Source organism: Ursus americanus, chromosome 4 (genome assembly GCF_024610735.1).
Source record: "Ursus americanus isolate L20-20 chromosome 4, mUrsAme1.1.p, whole genome shotgun sequence".
NCBI lineage: Eukaryota > Metazoa > Chordata > Mammalia > Carnivora > Ursidae > Ursus > Ursus americanus.
Genome location: NC_142130.1, coordinates 69,456,694 through 69,475,053, shown reverse-complemented (window position 1 = coordinate 69,475,053; position 18,360 = coordinate 69,456,694). Strand labels below are relative to the sequence as shown.

General features: G+C 38.8%; 1 protein-coding gene across 1 annotated transcript in view; it reads right to left on the bottom strand.

Moving 5' to 3' along the window:
* The window catches only part of ROBO1 (roundabout guidance receptor 1), a 764,830-nt gene that overhangs the window by 39,280 nt on the left and 707,190 nt on the right, over positions 1-18,360 (bottom strand). Inside the window, exons 18-22 of the mRNA XM_087861719.1 lie at positions 17,810-17,981; positions 13,182-13,379; positions 8,655-8,681; positions 7,156-7,198; positions 829-983 (exon numbers count right to left, since the gene is read on the bottom strand). Of these exons, the coding sequence (XP_087717845.1) occupies positions 829-983; positions 7,156-7,198; positions 8,655-8,681; positions 13,182-13,379; positions 17,810-17,981 (595 nt within the window). The remainder of the gene's footprint in view (positions 1-828; positions 984-7,155; positions 7,199-8,654; positions 8,682-13,181; positions 13,380-17,809; positions 17,982-18,360) is intronic.

Below are 18,360 nucleotides of genomic sequence, written 5' to 3'. Positions count from 1 at the left end.
GCTCTCTTCATTTCCCTGTTTCTTAGTTCCATGGATTATTTTACTTCTCTACTCATATCTTTTGATTCTTTTAATATTTCCCAATTGGGAATGTTGAAGGTTTTCATTTTGTTGTGCTTTTTGCAAGAAATCATGAATAATTTTGTTTATTCCTTTCAATATTTCATACTCTACATCCATTACTTTCATGTCATGCTTTAACACGAAATCTTAATGAAGTAATTCACTCACACATATTTCTGAACCAAAAAACACAATATAAAACAAATACATGTATACGCACCTGCAAAAGATATATATGTCATGTCTTATTATCCTCGGGATTTACTTCTACACAATAAAAATCTGATTTGGAATTTCAGTTAATTTTCTTTACAATTTTTTATTACTGTTGTACAGTTGCTATTATTTTTGCTACTGCTATTAAAGAATTTGGTTCACTCCAACTAGAGATTTAAAAACTTTTTGATCTGTTCTATTCCCCAAATCCTGAAAATAATTAATTACAAACATAAATTATAAATACATACATCCTCATAAAGAGGAATGCTTTTTTTTGCAATTTCATTTTTCCTTGTTTGCTATCTATTCTAGAGTTCATACTCTCCCTTCTCCCATTGCATTCTGGGAAACTCTGGTGGAAGGCCAAGTGTGGAGGTAGACGGATAAAAAAAATACAGAATCAGGGTAATCTGCCAGGCAATAGTCAACATTTTATGAGAACGTTGACCACATTTTCCTTTCCAAGGTTGGGAGACTAGAAGAAATGTATCCTCCTGTGGCCACTCCTGGTGCTTAGACTTAGGGAGCTGTCTCAGCATCTCTAACCTGGGCGACTGTAGGTGGTCAGGTTGCTATCACTGTTACCATTGCCTGCCGTGCAGCAATTGATGGAGCAGTCATTGTGGTTGTTGCCAGTATTGGGCCACGTGTCTGCCAGCCACGGCTGTGTGGCAGGTTCGCTGATGTTCAGAAGGCCTGGCCTAAAGAAAAAAAAAAAAAAAAGAAAAAAAAATATATATATAAGCACATGTTTTATAAGTAGCAAATATTTCCCATTCAGACTTCCAACAAATTCTTCATCTCATTGTTCTCACAAACGACTTGGTCAGCTATGCTGAATGATATTATTATTCCTGTTATTTTACAATAACTTTCTGGCAAGATAACTGTAATGCAGCATAATGTCTTGGGGACGTCCCTCCATGTATAGGGCCATAACTTTGTAAACGGGCACAGTTGAGCTTCAGACTTAAAACGCTGTACTGTTTGTAATGCTTTACTTTAGTCCCAGTGACTAAAACTCAAACATGGAATCTAAACATATGGATACCTATATTTTGTAGTATTTTAGTTGCTGAAAAGATACCACAGTGGAGACAGTTGGCATTCCTTCATTTTTGACCCATTTAAAAAAAAAAAAATCAGTCTTCTTCTTACAACTTCATTAAAAAAAAATGGAACTCGCTCCTCTACTCAGACAACAGACCCTTCACAGTAAGCATATTTGCGCCATTTTCTTCAAAGCCATGTTTCAGAAACTGTGAGTTGGGGGCTCTGAGCCGCATCAATGTTTCTGTGCACAGCTCTGCAAGCTTGTCAGGACTTTCTGACGGTGACAATGTAAACGCCATAAATCCCGACATAAACAAAGGAAAGCTACTGAATTAAATCTGGTAGAACAAAACATGTCCACTATAAGAAATACGGGTGTTCCTGTCTTTTCTGGCACAGCACATGCTCGTGCCCTTTCACTGGGTGTTGGGAACGCACAGCGCCTCGTGGCTCTTAGCGGGAACCCTGAACCTCTAGCACCAGAGACGCAGACTAGAGTCCAAGCATGGCGCTCCTCGTGTCCTTCTCCAACAGGGGCTCCATTTGATAATTTAGCAAAAGAGCTTATGATGCATGGTGTGCTGTCAGATTCACAGCAAACAGACGGGGGCTGCAGATTCGGCAAAGATTTTCTTCACGGTGTCATTTTCTTTGTTGAAGTGCGATAACCATTCTCCTTTCCCCGGGAAGCAAGAACCTGACACTTCACCTCCAGGGTTCCGCGACGCCCACAGGAAACCCACTCATGCAAATGATGGTTATTCGAAGAATCGTGCACTCTTCAAAGGAAGAATATGGATTTATAATTTTTTTTATGTCTGTACATAGATGTACATATGTGTATATGTATCTGTAATAAAAATGAATATTTACTTTTACTTACAACATGTGAGGCATTGTTCTGAGTTCTTTATATGTATCAACTCATTTAATTCTTAGAACAATTCCACCAAGTAGTTACTACTATTATCCAGACTTCACAGATAAGGAAACGGACTCCTCAGACAGAAGGTTAAGAAACGTGTGCATGGTTATGCAAAGCCAGCGAGAGGCAGAGGGTGGGATTCAAGACCACGTTCTCTAGCTCTGGAATCCACACTCGAATCCAGGGTGTTATAAACGTACATATTGGGGAGTGCTGACATTTCCTAAAGTCATTCAACATTTGTATAAAAGAAAGAGTGGCGGGGGGGGGATGTCTACAGTCTCAAAATTCAGAATAATGCTGTTAAAACTGAGCAAATTTATTATTAACATTGTTGATAAAAATGTGCTTTGAAGAGCAATTCTGCTGAACCGTTGAAATTTAAAACATTTAAATGCAAGCTGTATCACAGATATCTGGAGCCTTTGAATAGATGTTGGTTCGAGAAATTCTGCATCTAGTTGTCTTTAGCTTTCCTCATTTTATTTTCTCTTGAACGTAAACCAAGTGTGTTATCACTGTAGAAGTTATTAAAAATAAATTTCCATATTTGACGTGTAGAGATATTATGGGTCTAAAGTATGGGTCAAGTGGAAAATTTTCAGTCTGACTTACATGTTTCAAAAGGAATAGACAATATTTTTCTGCTACCATGATTCTCTCAGAAAAGCACTTTGAAAGTGAATGTTTTGATATCATAAACTGAAAGAACTTTCCATATGTATGGGTGATTTCCAACAGGAAGTACGATTAACAATTCACATCCTGGCTTTGGTTTAGACTTATATTTGGAATACTAATTATTTGGGGAAGAAGGTGCACCATACATTATTGACCCATAATGAATCTTAAAATGTCATGCGTGTATTTTAGAGGTCTCTGAGGAAGTCAAGGTCCTATGCAGCTAGCCTGATAAGGGTGTTAGGGGCTTTTTGAAACTACCAATCACGTAGGCTATTTTTCTACATTTAAGATGATCTAGTGTATATGAAACAGATTGAGCTGCCCAACAATAAGAAATTAAGCAGAAGTAAAGCTCAGTGTGGGTTATAGTAATTAACATGTGTCTAAAATATATTTTTACCATATAATATTAGAGGTGGTATTTTCATACTAATATATGAGTTTTGCTTATTTCTTCTTTGTCTTTTAAAAGACAATATTATTAGGGAAAAGAAGACAGTAGGGCTCATAAAACCCAAACTTCTCTTCCAGTTCCTATTAAGGGGATAAATTTGTATCACAAAGGAAAAGAGGACACTGCATTTAAATAATTATGTAGCAATTACTTCCATTTCCTCTGCTCCTCTTACTCCAGATACTCCAATCACTCACTCAAACAAAATAAAGCAAAACAAAACAAAGAGACCTAGCTGAAATCCTAAACCACAAAATAAAATATTAGAGGTTTCCAGGGCTGGAGAAAATGGTAAGGGGACCTGGCAGTAAGGGTTTCCCATAGACTGTCTCCTCTTATCTTTAATTAGAGCCTGAAAGAGTTCTGAAGCCCAGGAAGGAGCAAGGGATAGATGTGAAGAGAGACCAGTATTTTAGAGAGAAGCAAGGCCTGAGCTCTGCTTCTCTGTCACCTCCCACTGCGAGGAAATTATTTATTGGCATTCTTTCTGGCCTGATTTTCTTACTCCCTTCTTCAGGACTTCTCTGCTGTTCCCAGGTTTATCCTGTGGTTTGGATTTTAAGTAGGGTTTTTGGAAGAGGTGACTGGAATGTTTGAGGTAAGGAAAACAAATGGATAGGAACAGCAACTTCCTACTTCTTCCATGATCTTCCCCTGGATTGTATCACAAGCCCTTTGCCCTTTCCAAGTGGGAAAGAGGTCTCTTTGCTTACCACAATCCTCACGTCCCCCTTTCTGGGAATAGTTAAATTCACAATTTTGTGGACTAGAAATGATTTCCAGCTCAGCCTTCTCCTTTATTGTATTTTTGGTTGCACCGACTCAACTCGGCCATTGTGGTGGGAAAGCAGCCATGGGCAATACATTAACAAATAAGTCTGGGTTCTATTCTTATAAAACTTTATTTACAAAACAGGTGGCAGACTGGACTTGGCCCAGGAGCCATAATTTCCTGACACCTGATATAAACAAGAGATAATTGCATTACCTTACGCTAGGTGCTTAACTGTGGTATTCACACAGCATGGAAAGTTCATGGAGGACACAGTGGGAGAAGCTCAGCAAACTGATAGGGGAGGAGGAGCACATTCCTGGCTGATGGAATAAGGACCTATAAGCAAATCCAGTATTGGCGAGTGGCAGGTGGGCTGACGCAGTGGATTGTAGGTGTGGCACTTAGAGGTGGGGGACGGACCCACAACACCCTGCAGGTTGCTGGCTTCACAGGCTATGCTGAATTTGGACTTAATATTTTAAACAGGGGGGGTTCTATTAGAAATGGGATCTAGAGCAACTGAGAGACGTGATCGATATGCATTTCAGAATACCATTCTGGCTCCAGTGGCCAAAGGGAATTAACAGGAAGGAGTGCTGATGAACATAGATAAAGGTAGGACTGCTGGGAGCTTATGTGAGAGATGAGGTGGGAGAGGGCTTGACATGAAACAGTACGGGATGGTGAAGGGGCTAAAAAGGAGGATCAACAAAGGCAGTGATGGATGCGGAAGAAAGGAAGACTTGAAATTCTGACTTAGGTATCATCAACCAAATGAGGCGGGGGAGCCAGAGCAGGCTCACCATGTCTGAGATCTCTGAGGGACACCAGTGTTTCAGGGATGGACGCGAGAGGAGAGAGTGCAGGAGATTGGGTGACTGCCCCTTCTCTTACCACATGGAATTGTAGAACACAGATGCACACGTGCACACACACACACACACACACACACACACCCAGACCCCCTCCCCCCCGCCCCGGCCCAAATGCATTCTCTGGCTAGTAAGTGAGACCTGTTCCTGATACACTCCTGATCCCTCTTATCCCGCTTTATTTACTCTAAAGCACTCATCGACTGCTGATGCTAGAGTTGACTTTTTTAATGCTTATTATTTATCTTATATCTCCCACACTTTATGTAAGGTATACAAGGACGGGAGTTTTTATTGACTTGCTCACTGATGCATCCCAAGCAACTAGAATGGTGCCTGTCCCATGGTAGACTATTCGATAAATATGCCTGACAAATAAATAAATTGAAAGTTGCGTATATAACTGTCCTTTTGAGCATGGACTCTAAGATCTTTATTTAACTGTTGCCTCTGTAACATGCCAGCATCTTTCATATTTCAAAGATCTTTCCTATTTGGTATTCAAAACACAGAAGTTTCACTGTTAGTGTCTTCTTGAATTTAGAAGGTTAACTCTGTGTGGCAGTGCAGCAAGCTTTCCAAAAAATAGTGCCGTTTATAATTTTCAGATTGTCGTTTGTAATTTTTCGGTCCTGCTCTAGAAACTTGCACTGGGTACCCATGCACTCCTCCCATTAGGTTCTATACAATCACTTGCTCTACGTAGGTTATAAGTCCATTTAGAGCAAGAACTGGAGATGTTTTATGTGTGTGCACACGTACGTGCGTGTGAGAGAGAGAGAGTGTGTACACGGGCCCACCCACAGAGGCTAGCGCAGGACACATAGAAGATGCTCAACCAGCTTTGATTCAAGTGAAAGCAGAGGCTACAGTCATGAACCTATACATGGAGAGAGGTGGTTATACAGTCAGGCATTCCAGATTTATCCACGCGAGAACGTTGTTACGCCAGAGGCTGTTTCATGAATACCTGGGCTATAATTTAGATGGAATTCCCCTGGATGTAAAAACAGGCTCTGGTTTAATTTCTGAATCAAGTGAATTTATTCCTTATGAAGACCTCCCTCGCTTTTGGGTCTTTCAGCGGCTGGCTTTGTTACACAGGTATGAAAACCGTAAACTAGCACCGGTGTGCAGGAAGAAAAGATTAGTGCTTGTTGCCAAATGTATACAGCCTTGGTTGAAGGCGGTCAACAGTTTCTTAAAATCACTCTTTGTTGTATGCCGAATTCAGTCATTGTGTCACCACACGGTATGCTCCTTGGATTCAGAAATAACACCTTACTCATTTTTGTCTTTTCCAGTTACAAACATACTACCCAGCTGTGCAAAGCAGACCACTCAATAAGTTAATCGAATATGAATTATCAAATGGTTTTAATTGGAAGTTTTTTTGTTTTTCCACCTTAAGCTAGATGTTGCTGGTTTGAGGGGGAAAAATCATCTTATTATAGAAAATCCAGAAGCTTGGTTCACATAACCTATACCTTTTTTCAGCTCTTTTAAGCTGCCTGCCACATCAATTTGTGATTTCTCTGTGAATATATTAAAGTTCACTGAATCATAATTACAAAAAAAAAATACATATAGGAATGAGGTTCATTTTAATTAGAGAGAAAAGAAAAGCTACCTAGGCTTCTTGTATTTCAACATATTCCCTTGCAAATGGAGACCTGAACTGTGTTGAATTCACAAGAACAAACAAACCTAACGTACGACAACTTATGAGCAAATGCTGTGTTCAGCAGGTTTTCAAATGAACACTTTTTCTTTGATAGTATCTGTTAACTAGCTATATTTCTTAATCTTCATAAATGCCATTGCTTAATTACTTTAACTCCTTTTAATCATCCACTAAATCAGCAGGTTTGCCTTTCCCGGTTAAAGTGCGCCCTCTGGTGTTCATTCCCTAAGATGCAACAGCTTCCATCAACAGCATTTGTGTACAAACAAGCTTGGCTCTACCGCACGGCAGAATGGAGTATTTCTAAAAGATTGGAACAAATTTCATCCTTAAACCTTTTATGCAAAGAAAGTGATGTCATTGAGGAAGACAAGATGAGATACCTGGAATTCCCTTTAGGATCTACAAAACAAGCAGGATAATTACCTCCCTCCACTGCTCACAGCTTCACCTCCTCTCTGATAAGTTACTAGAATGTTACAAGAAAAAAAAAAAAAAGAAGAAAAAGAAACAATTAATAGACATGTTTACATTTATAAATCAAAAGCTATTACATCCATTACATCCATGAGCATCTTTCTAAAATGGAATGTTTTCTCACTTTCTACTTAGCATTGCAAAACCATCACAGAAAGTGGCAGATTTCTGATTCAACTAGAATTTTTTTAAGATTCTATAGAATTAAATATGTAACTCTTATTTTCTCAATGTGCCAATAAGGTTGAGAACTAAGTAAAAGCAAACTTGAGTACACTCTTATTAAATATATATTATGCATTGTTACATTTGCATACCCATAGTTTTCTCTTTTGACTTTATTATTAGATCCTATAATTGCATGATTATATATATATATATATATATATATATATATATATAACTGGAATCTTAAATTTGGGGGAAAATGGCAAGACTATTTTCCAGAAGAATAAGTACCACTAAGACAAAGATAAATGTTAAAATAAACCTTCTCTCTCTCCACACACAAAGATATATGTCAAGTTGTGGCTATTAATTAATACGACCTATTTTTTTATTGTGGCTTACTGAACCCCTTCCCATTATATTTTCATCAGACATGTGTATATACAGTGACAATATATTTTAATGCTCTTGAAAGCATTCTCAGCCTAATGAATTATGGGTGTAAACATTTAGCAATAACAAATAAAGATTTGCACACAGTGAGGCAAGGGGTTAAGAAGATTAGCTTTTCTGTAAATACAGGCGCATTTTCTCAGAAGAAATATGTTTCTAAAAGCTGCCAAATTCTGCTACTTAGAAGAACTCCAAACGGGGAGTGTGTTGCGGAGAGATAACTGCTTCCAGTGATTACAGTAACTGGATTAAAACCGAGGAGGCAAGATTACAGGTACATCTTCTAGTAAAGGTGATGTGAAAGAAGAGGACCCACTTTGAAAGAAACCGAATAGAACAAAATATTAGGATTCTGACTTCAGGAAAATAAAAAGTTTTTCTTCTTTCACATGTGCTGGATATTTTGGTTCCCTTTAAAAATGTTGATTCTATGGACAGAGAATTGCAAGGGAGAGAAATTTTCATTGGAAAACGTGAAAGCTTAAGTGAAGGGGGAAAATGCACTGCCAAGTATGAAATAATCAATAGGGTCATTAGCATGTTAAATCATGCCGAGGGTGGAAACCGCGGCTATCTAACGAAGCACGTGCGCGCAAGGCCGGGATGCAGCGTGGAGTCATGAATAAATAACTGCGTTAAATGGATGAAAAGCAACACCAACCATTTCTACTTCAAACACATGCCTGACATGAGTGAATGAAGTATTGTATTCCATCTCAAGTCCTTTCCCCCAACTAACTGCAGAAAATGAAATACAAACAGAAACACAATAGTACAACACGTGCCAACTAACAAAGGAGAGGAGGAGGGTAAGTGCAAATATGTACCTGTTGGTGTGAAGGTAAAAGACGGGACTGAAAAATCAAAACAAAATATAAACCAGTTATTAAGCTGAAGAGAGAAAGGGAACATATCACATTAGTATAAATCAAGCAGACAGCTGAACATAAAACAAATGTAAATAACTAAGCCAGTAGTTCTGACACCCTGAGATATGAATAAAACCAAATCTAAGGTGAAAAGAAGAGGCTTGTCTCTGCAGGCACCATTCTGAAGTGTCTGGCATGGGAGTCGGGCTGGGTTAGCCTGGGAATGACCCTGCATTTAGTCACCTAGATTTGGCTCCCGGCTTGAGGACAAACAGGATTCGGCTACTATTAATCATCTCCAAACACTGGTTGATGGATCCTGAAACAAGTGTTATCAGGGGCTCGCTTGAACCTTATCTAGAAATCTGAAAGTAAATGCTTATTAAAGTGGACTAATAGGTAACTTCAGTATTCGTCATTCAGAGAAAGAGAGAGACAGAGACAGGAAGGACAGAGGGAGGGAAGGAAAAGAGGAAGGAAGGGAGGAAGAAGGCAAGGAAAGAAAGAAGGAAGGAAGTGAGCAAGGAAGGGAGGGATGGAGGATGGAGGGAGGGAAGAAAGAAGGAAGGAAACAACTAGAACAAAGGGAACCATAAAACTGAACTGTTTCACTGACGAGAAGTGCCTGACACCTTATCATATAAACAGTGTAATGCTATGTTTTTATTGTGACAGAAATTTGTGAATGGACAGGAAAAAATGGGGAGTTTTAAACTTTAATTTCTCTATTATAGTTTACGTTGAGAAGCTTTCTCTGAGTAGGCTGAGCAGTTTTTAAATGTCACACTGGAAGCTAAACAATAGAACAATAACACCCTACTGAAAACCCTCCCTCTCTCTGCAGTTATAAATCTTAATCTAATCAATAATGCCTGAAATTGAACTGCAGACCTCAAAAGTAGCAGCCTCGCCTCCCCCACTTTTTCCTATCTCCTCCCATTCCTCCCACTGAATAATGCCACAGACTATTTCCACGTCCTTTCTTGGCGGGAGGAGGCTGACTGACTTCGCAAGCTCTTCGCATTCATTTAAAGTAAACAGCTCCCTGGTCAAGAAAGCCAGGGAACCTTCGCTGCTCCCTTGAAGACTCAAGTTGGCGTTTAAGAAATCCTTAATACACACAAACTAGGATACTGATTACGTATCGTGGATCGACAAGCTCCCAAAACTGTGTTTTCCACGTCACACTTGAATGTCTCCAAGAAATTTCCTTTAGGATCAGAGCCCAGTGCTGGAGCCTTGGGTACAATGGTCACTTTGTACCAAACCGTTTTATCACAGAACACACTAGAAGGAACGAAAACAAAAACCTCAGCGCGTGTATGCCCAACTGATACGCTGGCATCACAGCAGGCCCTCCCTGTCTTAAGAATTCCATTGTGTTTTCCTTCAGTTAGGTCTTTTCAGAGTCAATGTCATTTAGCCACGATCGAAAATTCCGAGTCAGGGTAACAAGTCTTCATAAATAAATAAATGAAAACGTACATGTGAAAATAAAGCTATTCGAGCAAGAACAGAGCGCCTGAACGTTCATTTGCAATCACAAGGACGTAAGGAAAAAAATAGGAAAGGCCCTTGTCAGCCCTCCTAGCTAACTGCTAGCTAACCCAGTTAAAGGTATTGAAGAAGACATGAAAAGAAGTTCATCTAAATGAAATTTTTACAGCTTGTACACAAAGAACAACTTAATTTTCAAAGCTTCCAATAATATCATCACCTCTTTTTACCCAGTGATGCTGGTGCTTTGTGTGGACGTTATGTGGAAAAGGATCCTGAATGTTCTAAGCAGAAGTTTATCTACAGTATATCTACAGAAATACGTGGGGGGGGGAAGGTTAAAAATGCTCACTTATTACCCAAAGTCACACTCTGGTTTGTTGGTTTATAGGTCAAGAGGCTCTTTTATATCTATTTCTTTAAAATCTTTCACTTCATTCTTTCTTGTAATTACTGGCATTGTTTCTGGCATAGACAATTAAAGGTTTCGGGATGCACTTTTTTCTTTTAATTGCATGGAAACAGAATTATGAAAAAGTGCCAATGAGGCAAAGTGAGGAAAGCAGAATCGAATGCTCACCAATTACATTTGTAATTATGTTCTATGATTTCTGCTTAAACACAAGCTAGTTAAAAGGACAATGATATTAGTTTCATAGGTTTTGCACAAAGAGCTCATAGGCATATGCCAGCATGCTGAAAGTACATTAGTGAAAGAAAAGACATTTCAGAAAGGAAGGGGGTTTCATGTCACACATTCAGATTTCAAGACACTATAGAGCATTAAATTGTTACAACTACGTAGCTGCAGGGCTTCACGGCACCAAGAAATACAAGATTCCTGGAGCATTCAAGACACTGGACATCTATACGTTAATTAGTTGCTTTTCCTCTTCAAAGTCGATTTCAAAACACAGCTCCCAACGCCCTGCCCCTCCCCCGCTCCACAACTCGGGGACGCCCATAGACCCCTTCCCTGCACGGGATTTTAAGTCAAAGGTTTTAGATGGTCACACATGTGCCCAGCATTGTTCTACTCTGTAGACATAACGAGCACCAGCTCTCTTGGCAGTCACCTCCAAGCCCTCGTTTTCCATTTCACAGGCAGGGACACTGACATTTTGCTTCATCTCTAGACAGAACACATATCTGCAAAAAACATTTTTAAGGATGATAATGCCACGGCAAATGTATGCATGTACATGAAGGGACGGCTGCATGCCCACAGCGGGGAGGCACACTAATTTATTTTTACTGTATGGGTGATGAATTTGCGTTGACTCTTTCTTGCCAAGACCCCTTGTGACTGACAGCACAAATATTTTAGACTGCTGTCCCAGACTGTTTTATAAGCATATAGGGACAGTCAAGAGAACTTCACATTTAGAAAAGTTCTAGCTAGCACTACAAATTCTGACTTTGCCTATAAACTGATTAGAGAAAGGGCTTGGCCAAGGCATGTAGGAAATGTTCGCTTAGAAAATATGTAAACTTGGGGGGAAAAAAAGGAAATATGTAGACTTGGGGTGCTTGAGTGGCTCAGTCAGTTAAGTGAGTGACTCTTGATTTCAGCTCAGGTCATAATCTCAGGGTCATGGGATCGAGCCCCACATCCGGCTTCCTGTGCTGAGTGGAGTCTGCTTGGGATTCTCTCTCCCTCTACCCTTTTCCCTGCTAGCACACACTCACTTGCATGCTCTCTCTTTAAAATAAATAAAATCTTTAGAGAATATCTAGATTTTTTTTTTTATATTTTATTTATTTATTTGACAGAGAGAGACAGCCAGCGAGAGAGGGAACACAAGCAGCGGGAGTGGGAGAGGAAGAAGCAGGCTCATAGCGGAGGAGCCTGATGTGGGGCTCGATCCCATAATGCCGGGATCACGCCCTGAGCCGAAGGCAGACACTTAACCGCTGTGCCACCCAGGCGCCCCTAGATTTTTTTTTTTTAAGGGTGGTGGTGGTGCAGGAGGAGATGTGTTCATTGCTAATTCTCTTTAAATTTGTTTTCCAGCCAAGCAAAAGTGAGAACTAGGGTGAATGTATAACTTCCCATCTAAGCCAGAGCAATTTGAGAGAAAAAGGAGTACTCTAGGTAACTTGCTGGATGAAAGACATAAATTGGGGCTCTCCCCTGAAAACCAGGACTTTTAGTTACCTTACCTGTAGTTCACATCAGAGGCCCAGAATTGATTAAGATTTTTGTTGGGAGTTGGAGGCAGGGAGGATTATCTGTCTGACAGTGTTAACAAATCTCCTCAAAGAGTAAAAAATACAAATAACCAATCTATAGACTTCAAGGATCTGTGGCAAAAGTGTCTATGAACCTTGGCATGCTTGGTTCATCCATAAAATTGTAAATAATAGCAGCCAAGCAAACTTTCTCTTCTAACACTACAAACACATTTGTTAAGGGAACCCCCATCACTAATTAACAGCATATGCATAGTCAAATCTGCAACTTTAAAAACAATAAAAAAGTACTAAACCTCCTCTCTGCAAATGGAGGCACATCATTGAGTTGGGCATTCCATATTTGCTAAGAAATGACTATTTTATAACTAATCAGAATACTTATAAAATAGGTATTTTATAAGTAATCTCTTTAGCATCACAAAGACTACAGCACTCCCTCTAAAGGTATGTGACTCAGGGCAAAGCTTGTATTTATAATTCCTGTGACAAGGAGATGTAAAAATTTTTTTGCGCATATAAAGCAATGAAGTAATTCCCTAAGAGCACACGAGATATAACAACCAAGTGTAGACCTGCCTTGGCAAAATATATTTTAAAGGAATTGAGCCTGAAACAGATAAGCCCTGTTTGAAGTACTGCGACTCAAGAGAAGTCAATATATAGAGATCAGCATAAAATAAAAGCACTTTTGGAAATCTTTATATGTTAAGATGATTTAATATGTGAGATATATAACCATGAATATTTTGGAGTCATAGAGGAAAATCAGGAGAAACTCAGGAAGGGTAATACCTTTTCTGATACCCGCGTAAGTACTAGTCAGTCCATTTCTCTTCTTCCGGTGTCGATAAAGCCAGATGCTGAAGACCATGAGGATGATCCAACAGGCCGCGCCGATCCCAGCGATGAAGGCTGGCTGCTTGACCACGTCTGAGATCTGCTGAGCGAGGCTGACTTGGTCTTCAGGCGACACGGGGTTTCCGTGAGAATCTGAAAAGCCATCTTTGGATCAATGTGGGTTTAAAACTCAACGAGATCATGAATGCAGACTTGTGTCCTATAAGACGGCTATCATTACTTTGTTAATTTTTAGACAATCATTTCTGTCTTTTATTCTGTGACAGCCACCTTTGTTAATTAAAATAGTCCATGAGGTTTTCAGCAAAATTATATTCACTCTGTTTTAATGCAAAACAAATATGACACAATAATTTTATGGAATATATTTAAAAACAAAGATGATGGCACACAAGTTCTATTTTTTACTCCACAAAATTCTCATTGCTTAGATTAAATTTCACAGGACATCGTTAAGCGTCTGCCTTCTGCTCAGGGCATGATCCCGGCGTTCTGGGATCGAGCCCCACATCAGGCTCCCCCGCTGGGAGCCTGCTTCCTCCTCTCCCACTCCCCCTGCTTGTGTTCCCTCTCTCGCTGGCCGTCTTTATCTCTGTCAAATAAATAAAAACTCTTTAAAAAAAATGTTTTTTCACAGGACAGTTCTGAGATAAATACAAACCTATAATTCTAAAAAATGAAATACTTAAACAGGAGTATACAAATAAGGGGTACCAAATAAGTTGTATAGAGAAGACATAAACTTTCTCAGACTTCTACGGAAACCCTCAATTATATGTTCTAAAATGATAATAAATAAAACTTTATTTTCTCTATTTAAGGTAGATACTGGGGGGGGGGAAGTGTGTGTTTTCCTTCTCCCCAAACCCACCAACTATATGACTATATTCTAAGACTCTAAAATGCCGTAGAAATGCATCATTTGAGCCTTTGTTCACAGGGTCTATACAATTCAGTATAACGTAAAACCAAAGAAAAATTAAGATAAGGTTACCACTGAAATAACTATGAATAATCTTTCTTTTTTTCTTTTCTTTTTTTTTTTTTTAAGTAATCTCCACACCCAAGGTGGGGCTTGAACTCATGACCCCGAGATCAAGAGTCAGATCCTATACCAACTGAGGCAGCCAGGCACCCCAAAGTTTATCTGTTTGTTTTTTTAAGTAATCTCTTTCTTCTAAAATAATAGCCATGACCAGCAATAGAGAGAAGGACATTAAATATGGATAAGAACTATTGAGTGTTATGAATAGTCTAAAAGGCTTATGTTTTCTGTTCTTTTGATTCACTAATTTAAAATTGATGGAATTTCTGGCAATGAAAATCTGTTTTGTTGAAACCTACTAAGGGGCTCCTTTTTCAAGCCCACCATTTCATCAAGTCATACAGAACAGTCAGCAACGTCTGCAGAAAACTGCAAACCCTTGTTCTATGATCAAAGCAATATCCTACTTTGTTGGCACTGAGTGATGCCAACACTGAGGTTGCCCAGTGGGCACAATTCCCATTAGCGCCTGCGGTTTGAATGTTCTTCCCCCACAACATCTGGTGAAACAAGAAGGTGTTTGCCCATTTCATTAGGAATGGTGCTTTCTTACAGTTGTCTAATTTTATTTGACTCTGAAAATGTTCTGCTAATCAACCTGTTTTAAAATAGAAACATTTGTTCTAGTCAAAAATTCCCTTTTTTTCAGAAAATAAAAAACAAAACAAAACTGGTATAGCTCATTATATATGAAGAACATTTCTGAAACAGAAAAAAATTCTGCAGATTATTTTTTTCTTATTAAATGATAAATAGGGCCTCAATAAGACATTGGTAGGAAAAATAAGCATTCAATGGCTAAGGAAATAACCTTGGGAAAATAGGACCTCTTCCTATGTAAAATGGTAGCTACATTGCTACTCGTGTGTGTGTGTGTGTGTGTGTGTGTGTGTGGGTGTGTGTGTTTTATTTGCTTTTTTTTTTTTGAACAGAATTCCAGACTTTATTATATGGAGGGTCAAGCCTGAAAAACCTATTTTTATAAACTGTCTCGGTCACCTGCCTTCAACTGTTTGTTGACTGAAAGTTTTATTTCATGTTCCAGGCTCTTTTATCTATGGTTTTCCTAAAAGCACTTCATCCTCTGAGACTTCACCAAGCAGACCTATTCTTTTTTTTTTTTTTTCCCCTGATACACTCTTTGTATCTCCTAAGTTTATAGATTTCATGGCTATTTGTGCAAAGTTAAGTTGGGTAGCTTCAGATTTTATGGAGACAGCCAAGCGAGGTTCCATGCAAGCGACCAGATGGGCTTAACAGAATCAAGTGTGGTGTGACTAATGAATTAAAACGGCCACTCTCTATCTCAGTCTTTGTCTCCCTGCAGCTGAGGCTATATTAAGATATGGAAAACTGGAGCACATTTATAATTTCAAGAAAACCAATTGGACCCTTAAATCCCCTGATTTAAATCTTAAATAAATAAAATTACACACGGTCTTTTTCCAATTCATCTTTGAAAAAGGACTAAAATAAAATAGGTAAATGACATCAACAGTGTATAGATCATCACAGTGTAACTTATAATATCAATTTTAATAAGTTAGTACTGATGTTTCACAAGACAGGGCAACTAGTTGAGTAAAAGGTCTATCTTTAGACTATTTTTCCCCATACCTAACCTAACGCTGTAACAGATACATCAAGCAATTCTTGTAAATAGTTCTCTATTTTATAATGTTGTAATAAATAAACCTGAAATAAACCATGAAACTCTTTTTGCTGAAAAGTTGCATATGTGATTACTGTTTAAAAAGATAATCCCCAAATCAAATTCTGGACCATGGCTGTGGCAGACGGTGCAAGCTCCCCTCTAAAGGTTTGACCGTTACTGTCATACGAGAGAGTTTTCAGGAGGTAACTCCCTAGCCAGTGAGTTCATCTGGCGGTGTTCCCATTCATCTATTTGGAATCCCTGACTGAGTTCCGCGCAGGAGTGATGCGCGCTATTTCTAGACCTGCACCATTAAATCCTCCCCCACCCTGGGGGTTTCTTTTCTTTCTTTCTGCTGGCCTTGGGTCAGCCTTGGAAACTCCATGTTAAAAAAGGTAAGCCTCATCAGCCCGTGACCCTCCGTGTCTACATGGAACAGAGTCCCACCCCACCGTTATGACACTTCTGGTGAACTTTAGCGAGTTACACCACAGAAGTTCGGCAAAGACATCTGTTAGAGCAGATAGCACTGTCTTAACAATGCAACAAGGATAAGAATTTCCAAACTGAATGTAAAGTTCATATAGCAATAAAGTTTATTTAAAGCCAAATGTTTCTTAATTTTGTTTTGAACTAATTTCTTTTTTTTTTTTTTTAAGATTTTATTTATTTATTCGACAGAGATAGAGACAGCCAGCGAGAGAGGGAACACAAGCAGGGGGAGTGGGAGAGTTAGAAGCAGGCTCATAGTGGAGGAGCCTGATGTGGGGCTCGATCCCATAACGCCCTGAGGGATCACGCCCTGAGCCAAAGGCAGACGCTTAACCGCTGTGCCACCCAGGCGCCCCTGTTTTGAACTAATTTCTAGGATGTCATCAATTATCATCCAAATGCAAAAATACTATGTACTTGTCTGTGAAGTATAAAAATGCATTTGTCTGATCCTTTTCCATATTTAGCAACTGACAAAGTCTTACTAGTGCTTAACTTCTGATCCGAAAGGAATAAACCAAAGTTGACTATATTTCAGCATTTTTCATAATTTAAATGTAGCCTCTTAATAGCAACGCTTTTCTCTCCCCTTTCCATTTATAATTGTTTTTGTTGTTGTTTGCTTTAGATTTTACTAGTAACCACTTACTAATTTGTATTTCGTATTCATGCCACATTCCCTATAGGAAACCTGTAGTAACAAGGCTTCTCCTTTAGGTTTTTTTTTTTTTTTTAATGTTTTTCCTTTTTTAATTCCTCTAACCACTTCCGAAGAACACATCATATTTACCTTTCTAAGTAATTAGCATAGAACTATATTCCAATTCTCCTTGACACTGGAATCTACCTTTTTAAATAAAAAGTAATTACAGTTTTAAATAGACATCAAAATGGTAAATATAAATTGCATATTGCTTAAACTTCTAATACCTAGTTTAAGTCTTTCATGGAAGTTTTTTTTTTTTTTTTTTAATCCAAATAACTGTAAATTCCATGAAGGTTCAGACTGTGTCTTTCTTGTTCACTGAGGTATCCTTGATATTCAATTAATAATATTTTTTGAATAGACAAAAAAAAAAGAAAGAAAATTCAATAGGATGGAATTAGGATGACAATGAATGCTGACAACCTTTGCTTGAAATATAATTTAAAATGTATGCTTGGCTAAGTTTAAGTTTAGTTGTAATATATATTATGTATTTATATAATCATATTATATATTTACATATTTATTTATTATATATTTTATACAATAAATTATACATATAGTTTAAATAAAGCTAACATCATTTTTGTCACTCTCTTTCCAAAAAACAACAAAGGCAGGGCCATGGGTGCAGTGACAGACTCAGCCCAGATCCACGCACTCACCTAACTGGATAAACTGTGGCTCACTCTTCACCCCAGCCCCGGCCCCAGTGCTGGCCGCCACCTCCACTCTGTATCGGATCCCAGGAACCAGAGAAGGAATGACCACAGAAAAGGTGGAACCATCCACCGTCTTGTTTATATGATAGCGAGTTTCATTGCCCAGACACCAAACCTGTAAGGAGAGCACAAGGAATTTCAAGCTGGTAAATTATTTAAGTTAATGCAAAGATCAACATAGTATTTCGGTTTTAGACCTAAACCGAGTGCAGACTTATCATGGACCTGATATAGGATGCTGCAAAAGTCATTTTTCCCCAGGATCTAGTTCTGAGAGGGCTCGTCCAGTCAAACCTAAGGTTGGCAGTACGTTCAAGACCTTTTGGGATTTTCTCATATACTTCTCAAGGATTCCATCAGAAAAGTACAAATCTGTGCTTAGAGACACAGGCTCCTATCAGCCCAAATCATCAGGGTTTGTTTGTTTTTTTCAAACACCTAGAAATTATTTGCTCGAAATAAAAGGGCTTTGCAAAACACTGTGTATATCCAGA